Raw genomic sequence first — 9,788 nt, 5'->3', positions numbered from 1 at the left:
ATCGATCACTCTGTGTGGGAAGCTATTTTTTTTCAGGTCTCTTGTGTAACTGTCTTTCTTTAGTTTCTTTTCGTGTCCTCTGGTTTCTCTTTTGTCTCATTTTAATAGGTCGTGTGTGGATGATATTTTGACGCTGCCCAAAGGGATTTCTCCCCATCTTCTCTATTTTCTGCATGAGGAGACAAAAAGGGGGATCATCCAATAAATGAAGCGGCCTCGCTGCGAATGTACTGTGTCTTGTTTGCATTACTTCTGGCCCAGGCAGTGGCCAGGAGACAGAGATACACCCTCATCCACAAGAAGCTAAGATGAAAGGGAAGGGAAGGATGGGAGTGGAATAGGTGGGGGTGGGAGTGGGAGTGGGAATGTGCCTTTGACTTGGCTACCCTTCTGATATGGGAAGTCCTTAGTATATAAACAGAAATAGAGAACTAGCTGCATACAGTATTGACAATCTACTCATCTTTAAATCAACAAATGACACTTTTCCTTACCTTTTTTTTTTAACTGAGAGCATCCAAAGTTGAAAAATCCTCTCCTGCAATATCCCATCTGAATAAACCCAAACACTATTCTACAGTGGAATACAAAATTGTTATGTTTTGCAAACAGTATGATTGCCCAAGTCAATACACTTTGATGCCAATCAAACACTGGTGTCCCATCCCTTCCTGGGGAACAGCTTTCAGTCGGCTGCAAAGAGTACCAACTTGGGCTACTGCACTACTTTCAAAACACAAGAATTTTGTATTTCACTACAGAAAATTGTGGGTTTGTTTTTCAATGGAGGCTATATTCCTCAAGTTTATCAGTGAAATTCACAAATATTTATATATCTCAAAGTGTTAGTAAAGCATGCAGTGCAAAACTACAAGTGTGAATGTAATCAAGTAAGGATTCTGCAGTAAAAATCACAAATCGATTTAACATTTTATCGTATAACTATGTCTACATGTGCCTGCATATAGCAAAAAGTATAAATTCCAAAATACCATCAATTTCTTACTGAAGAGCTACCATTTTTATGGTGACTTACAACATACAAATATTTCCTACCAACCTAATTTATACATCCTCAATACTACAGAATTTATTGTACATACTTATTCATCTCATACTGTACATCCTTCATTCACAGAAGAAGCATAAACTTACAGATTTACATCTTCACAGATTCAAAATAATCTAAGACACTAATGGAATTGGAATTTACCTTGAACGGGTATAACAGTTCCTAGTCAAGAGGTGAATTACATAGTGTTTCTCTCATATCTTAGTATATTCTGAAAGATGATTAGTAATATGATTATACATTAACTTTCATTCTTCACCATTCACATATGCATTCATACCAAAGTGTACATGATTTCTTTTCAACTCAAATAATACAAAACAATCACAGCTAATTGAGGGGCAAGTTGGTGAAAACTGAGGTTATTGATATTTTAAAGTGACATGTGACCGATAGGTTTTGAAAATGAAAACCAAATTATCCGCCCTCAATGTAGTTGTCATATATCACAATATCTAAGGAATTTATAACATATCTCCTTTAGAATGATTAAAAAAGAAATTTCAAGATAACTATCATTCAAATCAACATGCTGATATTGCAGTATATAAAACTAACAAAAATTGTCAGCAGTTTTTTGTCTTCCACATTAGTAATTCTAGCTTACTGTACATTTCATTACACAGTTTTCATATCAAAGCGAGATACCTTCTGACTCATGAAATACATGAAACGTCAAACATAACCAACTACTATAATCACACAAAATAATGAAATTTTCTGTCTGCCTGCTAATTCTGATGACCACTAATGCATTACCATATAGTATCCCCATATTTGCCATATAACAAATATAAATTTTGGAACAAGTATCCTTTGTGCCGAGTTACTCTACAAAATAATCCTACAGCTAGAGTTACAAATAATTTTGTCTGGCCCTTACCCCTTTATAATGACATACCATGATATTTGTGAACCTTGAGAGTGGATACAACATTTACCCTATGTTTGTGTTCCTTCATCTCTGGCCATAATAGCTATATTGTATTCCTGTATATTTCATCATTGTGTATAAATATATAAATATAAATATGTAGCATCTTCTTTGGAAAACCATGCAATCAGTAATTGCCATTCTGACCAATATGGTGTATTATTCTTGAAGGCCATTTCTCCTCACCTGAACAGAAACTTGTACATCTTCTAGTGACCATCAACTCCTATTTTTCAGTCCACAGCCAAAACAAATTCCTTTAGGTTCTCTCCAGTACTTCGTGGCTGGTAGTTTCCCCAAACTACCACCACAGCTCGGGTCAGTGGTTGTTCTCCGTCGAATCTGGTGTGCTGGCTGGTTCGGACTGCGTACTGACAAGTTCCATGTTGGTTAAGACTTTCAAAGTGTCAGCACGTTGGTTGACCGACATCCTCTGAATGATGTGTACAATGGTGTCCATTGCAATCTCAGGAAACTCCTGTAAAGTAATAAAGTCTTGTATATCACTTTTATCCTCTCTCCCCATCCTCCAGACTAATGGCCAAACCACCCCTTTACTTCTTCAAAGTTGTCAAAATAGTACCAAGAATACTATCATCAACCTCTAATCATACAAACCATACTCTCAAATTTATTTTTCAAGGGACACCTGCATGTCACAAAAGATGACTAAATGAGAAAGTACAGATGCAGGGGAACCCCCCCTTCCATATTTTTCTCCAGCAAAGATTACAAGCAAGCTTTGACTCAGCCACCCTACTCACAAGGAACTAAAGTCAACTGATACATCTATCTATATATCTATATACCAAGGGATTTTTCCCCCTTACAAGAGAGGTAGCCAAGTCAAAAGGCAAATACCCACTCCCACCCATTTCACTTCCACCCATTCCAGTCCCATCCACTGCACTTTCTTACCAATTAATACCCAGTACATACATACATACATACACCAAGGCTTTTTCCCCCTTACAAGGGAGGTAGCCAAAAATACATACATACATACATATACCAAAGGCTTTTTCCCCCTTACACAAGTGGTAGCCAAAAAGAAAAAGGCATAGAAATCACTCCCACCCATTTCATTTCCCATATATTCCACTCCCCTCCACCCTCCTCCCTCCCTCTTATCTTGGCACCTCCTGGATGACGGGTCATCCCTGCATCCTGTCCACTGCCCTGGGTCAGAAGCAGTGTCGCAAGACACAGCACATCCACAGCAAGGCCGCTTCATAAATTCGACGACCCCCCCCCCTCTCTGTCCCCTCATGCAGAAAAGGAGAAGACAAAAATAAAGTAGCCAAAATTAAAAAGGCATAAAACCATTCCCACTCATTCCATCCCTAAATACACTCCACCCCCCTCCACCATCCCTCTTATCTTAGCACCTCCTGGATGACGGGTCATCCCTCCACCTTGTCCAATGCCCTGGGTCAGAGGCAGTGTCACAAGACACAGCACATCCACAGCAAGGCCGCTTCATTAAATCGGTGACCCCCCCTCTCCGTCCCCCCATGCAGAAAAGGAGAAGACGGGGAGATGCATACAGTACATACAATATAAAAACAAAAAAGGATGCCTACCTTTACTAAAGCCCTGACTTGACCAATTGCTGCATCTCTCTTTATCATCTGCACACTTTCCTCTAAATACGTATCCCCATCTTCTTTTGGCACCTTGTGTTCTTCAAGCCACTCTGCTACAGTCTGGTCACTGTCCCAAGAATAACTCTGAAATACATATATGAAATCATATATAAATACAATGATGATACATATAGAGTACATTTACCAAATTCTCCTCAAGCCAGTGAAGTATTTAATGACACTGTCCACACAAGAATTGAAATAATCTTAAGTCCCTCTATGTTCCCATATCAAGCATCTCCTAATATATGTATTTGTGTTACGAAACTAATTTTACTGACAAACAAATGTCTAATACTACATTTCACAATTATCTTTACATTTTTCAATACATGTCCATTTTTTTTTTTTTCCAAAAAATTCTAATCCCTTGCATGCTAATCATCAAATATGATTCTGGTACTTGTGTTGTAGTACATATCCAGGGACTTAAAAAGAGTACCCACAAGTAGTAATTCTGAAATGCCATCCATCCCCAAAACCTTTCAACATCTTCACCTTCACTTCCATCAGGAGATACAGCCCCCAAGGAGCTAACATTCAGGGTCTGGATTGGACCCAATATATCTCTATCAACTTCAACTGTATTTCTTCCACCTTTTCACTTACGGAGTTGACAACTAGCAACTGCTCCCCTCCTCCTCCTCCTACCACTTTCAGCCAGTGACATAGAAAAAGTACCACATTAATACAACACAAACAACAGTCCAAAGTGTCTTCCAGTAGAGATCTGTGGACCATTGGCAGCCTCTGTGGGGCTCTCGGATTCCAGTCATTGAAACCTGAGGCAACAGTTATTGTGTGGTTGTGGTCATCAACACTTCTTTGCACAAGATCTTCTTTGGAATTAATCCCAGCACACTCTTCACTCCACCCAGACACTTAACCCTAACTCGCCACCACATCCACTACTTCACTCACCTCCACATGCAACCTGATACATGAAAGTCTGCGTTTCTTCATGCACCTCACCCTTCACACTCAACACACGTTTGAAAAAAGACGATTTATAAGATTAGGTGCGCCACTTACATCTATTGATCCTCGTTCTTCAAAGAACCACCTTCTGAGCATGGCATCAATCTGTCCGTCTGACTGATGGGGCTGGGCTCTTCTAATCTGCTGCTTTACTCTCTCCTCTGCCAGCAAGCGTTTTAGTCGCCAATAGAGAATAGTTCTACTCTGTTCCCAAGGTACAATACCCTGAATCACTCCTTTCTCCAACATTCTGACCGGTGTGTCATGCAGGTCAGCAAAGGTGACAGCAACCTGGAAAATGTACAAGAGGCAATCAATACACATTGGAAGATCTGGGGGTATCAGATTGACCGATTGATTGATCTATCACCAACAATTTTGTTCAGCTATGCAGGACACCCTCTGCCAGGTAACTAGTTAAAACTATCTAGATGTCACCATTTATAAACTAGACATCATTAACAACTATTTCTGGCTATCTTGAGATGTAGTGACCTATCTTCTAAGTGCTTCTTAACAATAACAAAATTTTGAAATCATACGGAGTTGAGAGACTTAATCATCACTATTTTCTAAGTACAAACATATTTGTAGATTTTCTTTTTTCAGCAGCAAAAGAAACTTGTTTTCCGTACTGAATAGCATGTTCCCCCTTTCATGCCCGCTGCCACCAGGCTAACCAATTACCCTCTTCTATAACAGGTGGCACTTTTCTGCCTGCTGCTATATTCTATTCATTTATGTAACCATGGGCATCTGCAGAGGGGGGGGTTCAAGAGGGGGGGGGGCATTTGCCCACCCCTGGAATTTATGGAAAATAAAAAAAATGCAAGGAAAATACAAACTGAATAAAAATTACATGGAAAATGCAAAATGAATAAAATATCATGTACCAATTTGAAGTATCTTGATACAACCTTATACCATTAACCTTGTATGTATAATATCTTTAATTTTGCCCCTACCTACAAAAACTCCTGTGGACACACCCACCCACATGTAGCATCCCCTCAACAGCACAGAAGTTAAGAAACATTCATGAAAAGAAGACAGTACAGACCTCGTTGCACTAAAAAGAACCACAACTGACCTGGTGATAAATTGGCATCAGCATTTCTATTCTCTCATTGATTCTCTTCCTCAAGTCATCCTGCTTTTCTTGGGAAAGATCTGGTTGCGCAAGCTCGTTGTTCATATGGTGTAATTTTTTGTCCAAACGATTCATCGACTTCAACAAGTCTTTGGCCTTGAATTTGATTTCCACTGTTCCTTCCGGCTCAAGCACTCCTCCCCTAGGAATTTTTAAAACATCAAATTATTTCACGGAAAGTGAACCAGTTGTTATTTGTGGATGACACTGCAAACGGCACTTATGGCCAATTCTGAGGAGACACTGAAGCAGTGTGCAGCCAAGTTTGGAAGGATTTGTGAAAGACGAAATCTACAAGTGAATGTAGGCAAAAGTGTGAGTGCAAGGAACAATGATGGCACCATGCTGACTAAGAATGTGAAGGATGAAAGGCTTCAGGAAGTGGAGAGTCTGAAGTATCCTTCCCACAGAGCAGCACACATAAGTTATTGGCGTACAGTTTTCCACTAAAGCTCTTGAGTCATCCCACCCTTCACACTTTCTCAGACACAACCAACTGAACAATGAAAAAAATTATCCCAACAATATTATACTCAAACACCTACAAAAACTTGTCCCCAGCACCCTATAGTTCATTCACACCAAAACACACACACTTTACCAGGTTTCCCCATATATCAACCCAATTGAGAAATCACTTCCAAAATAAATAAGAACTACATTGACATCATTTCATTCAGGTCACCACACCGCATCAAAACTGTACCAACACAGAATTGTCCAAGCAGGGCCCACCCCTGGAAACCTCAAAAAGAAAAATATAAGAAAAGAAATGAAAAGAAAGAGAAAAAACTGCTCAAAATCCAATCGCCACACAGAAAATACAAAACACTTCAATCTACTGTCTTGCTCTTACTATGTTCAAACACAAAACCTCTTCTCTGAGTGAATTATGGGCTGAACTGGTGGCTTTAGCCAGTTACCTTGGAACTACAAGTCTCCCACCAGTGAGACCTGGGGCAACAGATTTATTGACTGGAGATTGGGATAGTTTATTACTAACTTCTATCACAAATCAATTTAAGTACATTTTACTTGTGCAATACAGGAATATCTTACCTGGATAGTGGATCTGCATACATTTCCATGTACCTCTGATTGATTGTTGAATCAATAACCACCCACGCTCCCCCTCTCAATTCGGCATAGGGTGGAACATAGACTATAATTGGCTGCTTGTATTCATGAAGTGCATCCACAATGTAGGCACCAAACTTGATCACTTGTTCATACATGTCTGGTGATGAAAGACAATAAAAATTTCAAGTTTTCAGAGAACAAAGACATGAACTTTTCAAATAATTTCTCAAATCTAGCTCCATAATCCCCACTCCATGACAAAAGACTTCCAGAGATGACTACCCATTTCAATATTTTAGCTCTAGATGATCCCTTCCCTGAATAGTCTACCCTTTTGATATCCATAAGAAACTAAGGATGCATATACCTTATCAACACCTTTCCTCAATTTCTAGCTGAGGACAATGCACCTACATCCTAACTTTGAAGTAATTGTTTCAAGTTTCCTTTATAACCACATGAATAATAATATTCTCATTAACTTTCTTTTTATAAACTTGTGAGAATCATACCTTTCATGCCCCCAGAGAAACCTCTCCAATTGGCAAAGATAACAAGCGGAAGCCCTTCATGGTTGAGATCTCTGATTGCTTGTGAGGTCTTGTAGGCAGAATCTGGGAACCAAACCTGTCCAGCTTGTGAAACAGTCTGGAAACAGCAAGAGCAACTGCTTAGCTGGTTGTTCTCTTTTCAACTCATTACAGTTTCCATTTGAACTCTTTTTTAACTTTTCCACTGCAATCTAGGTCAAATATATTCAACACTGCAGACAATATCATACAGCCATGGGATTTCACACAATACTGAACTTCAGCCCAAACTCATATATTCTTGACGGAACTGCAATTAATATACCCATACAAAACGGAGAAATCTTAAGTTTTTATAATCTGTAAAATTTGACAAATCATGAATCTCTAGGTACCTATCTACACTAAAATCCTTTACTTCAGTTCAAGTGGACAATAGAACCAACAGAACTTTTATATCTAATAAAAATCTGGGTTACCAAGCCACACATTTCAAAGTTTGTGGGCCATTCACAACACAGGGTGCAATAGTTGAAGAACTTTGTCTATGCTGATGAAGGGCAATATCGTTCATCTGAGAACCAGAATCTGGGCTGAATGGAAATCTACATCACTTAAGACTCCTGTCAGTTGGGAGTCTTCCTCAACACTGGCCAATAAAATTTCAACAAATCAAGGCCCAATATAATTTTTAGAAACTTTGTTTTGGATGGGCAGTTGGCAGATGCAGGGATGACCCGTCATCCACGAGGAGTTGAGGTGGAAAGGGGCGGAAAGGGTGGTGGAGGGAAGTGAAATGGGTGGGAATAGGTACGTACCTCTGACTTGGCTACCTCCCTTATAAGGGGGAAAAATCTCTTGGTATATAGATACTGTAATGAGCATTATCTTAATTTCACATGGAACATAAGAGATGAAGAGAGAAGGAGTTTGAATGTGTTTGAGATGAGGTGTCTGAGAAGTATGATAGGGGTTACTAGGCTGGATGGAGTGAGAAATGAGGTGGTGAGGAGGAGGACAGGGGTGGAAAAGGAGTTGGGAGATAGGGTAGATGAAAGAGTATTGGGATGGTTTGGACACATGAAAAGAATGAGTGAAGAAGGACTAGTAAAAGAGGTGTGGAAGGCAGAGGTGGAAGGAGTGAACTTGAGGGGGCGACCTAGGATGAGATGGATGGATGGGGTAAAAGGGGCTTTGGGGAAGAGGGGAATGTCTGTTGAGGAAGGACAGGAGAGGACAGAAGACAGGGGTGAATGGAGAATGGTTGTATATGGATGATGTTGTAATCCATGAGGTGGAATGGGTGGGGGATGGGGAGTGAGGGAGTATGTGTGAGGAAATTTTGACACAGCCCTAAGGGATTTCTCTCCGTCTTCTCCTTTTCTGCACGAGGGGACAGAGAGGGGAGGTCGCCAATTAAATGAAGCAGCCTTGCTGTGGATGTGCTGTGTCTTACAACACTGCTTCTGACCCACCCAGGGCAATGGACAAGATGCAGGGATGACCCATCATCTAGGAGGAGCCAAGATAAGAGGGAGGGAAGAGGGTGGAGGGAAGTGTGATAGGAATGGAATGGGTGAGAATGGTTTTTATGCCTTTTTCTTTTGGCTACCTCCCACGTAAGGGGGAAAAAGGCCTCTGGTATATGTATGTATGTATGTATGTATGTATGTATGTATGTATGTATGTATGTATGTATATATGTATGTATATATGCATATGGCAAACGTGCTTTGAAAACCCTACCTTGGCCTCTGAATCAAGATTTGCAGGGTCTGCAGGAAGGTTCAGTTCTACAGTTCTTGTTTCAACAGCAATAGCTCCAACAGGTATACCTCCTAATCTTGCTCTTCCGCATATCACAGTTTGAGCCCAAGGTGCCATGATTTCCTGCACAGGGAGAACAAAAAGGTTAATATAATTTTTTTTTAAAAATGTCAACATTACACAAAAAACTTGTACCATGTAATATATAGTTTCAATACTCCACTTACTAATGGCCAAGTTCAGTCTAATCTGATGGACTTCTTCCCCACTTATAAGGGAGGTAGCCAGTCAAGGCATGCACCCACTCCCACCCATTCCACTCCCATCCATCCCATCTCATCTTAGCTCTTCTTGGATGAAGGGCCATCCCTGTCTCCTGCCCACTGCCCGGGTCAGGTGCAATGCAGCAAGACACAGCACTTCCACAGCAGGACCACTTTATTATTATTTACTATTTACCTGTTTGTTTATTACTTAACCCCTTGAGTACCGGATGTGTGTTTTGTGACACCTGCCTGTTACACCTGAGTGCACCCGCCAAGAACCGAGCGTGCTTCCCGTGACACGCACGTGTCACAGTTATAAGATGTGTGTACTAAGGGCTCTCAAGGCCTCGGTTTCTGGGTTATTT

The 9,788-nt window shown here is 40.4% G+C and overlaps 1 protein-coding gene across 5 annotated transcripts in view; it reads right to left on the bottom strand.

Annotated features, from left to right (window-relative positions):
• Window positions 1–918: 918 nt before the first annotated feature.
• Window positions 919–9,788, bottom strand: part of ACC (acetyl-CoA carboxylase) — a 78,139-nt gene continuing 69,269 nt past the window's right edge. For all 5 annotated transcript variants that reach the window (XM_076211865.1, XM_076211869.1, XM_076211867.1 and 2 more), the window contains 7 exons: window positions 9,137–9,280; window positions 7,373–7,508; window positions 6,840–7,017; window positions 5,721–5,922; window positions 4,685–4,921; window positions 3,590–3,736; window positions 919–2,484 (listed from right to left, as the gene is read on the bottom strand). In XM_076211865.1, coding sequence (XP_076067980.1) covers window positions 2,326–2,484; window positions 3,590–3,736; window positions 4,685–4,921; window positions 5,721–5,922; window positions 6,840–7,017; window positions 7,373–7,508; window positions 9,137–9,280 — 1,203 coding nt within the window. In that variant the 3' untranslated portion in view covers window positions 919–2,325. The remainder of the gene's footprint in view (window positions 2,485–3,589; window positions 3,737–4,684; window positions 4,922–5,720; window positions 5,923–6,839; window positions 7,018–7,372; window positions 7,509–9,136; window positions 9,281–9,788) is intronic.

Source organism: Oratosquilla oratoria, chromosome 29, assembly GCF_046742065.1.
Source record: "Oratosquilla oratoria isolate Oo_2021 chromosome 29, ASM4674206v1, whole genome shotgun sequence".
Classification (NCBI taxonomy): Eukaryota; Metazoa; Arthropoda; class Malacostraca; order Stomatopoda; family Squillidae; genus Oratosquilla; species Oratosquilla oratoria.
Note: the sequence above shows the minus strand (reverse complement) of the source record. Positions and strands in the feature narration are given on the sequence as shown.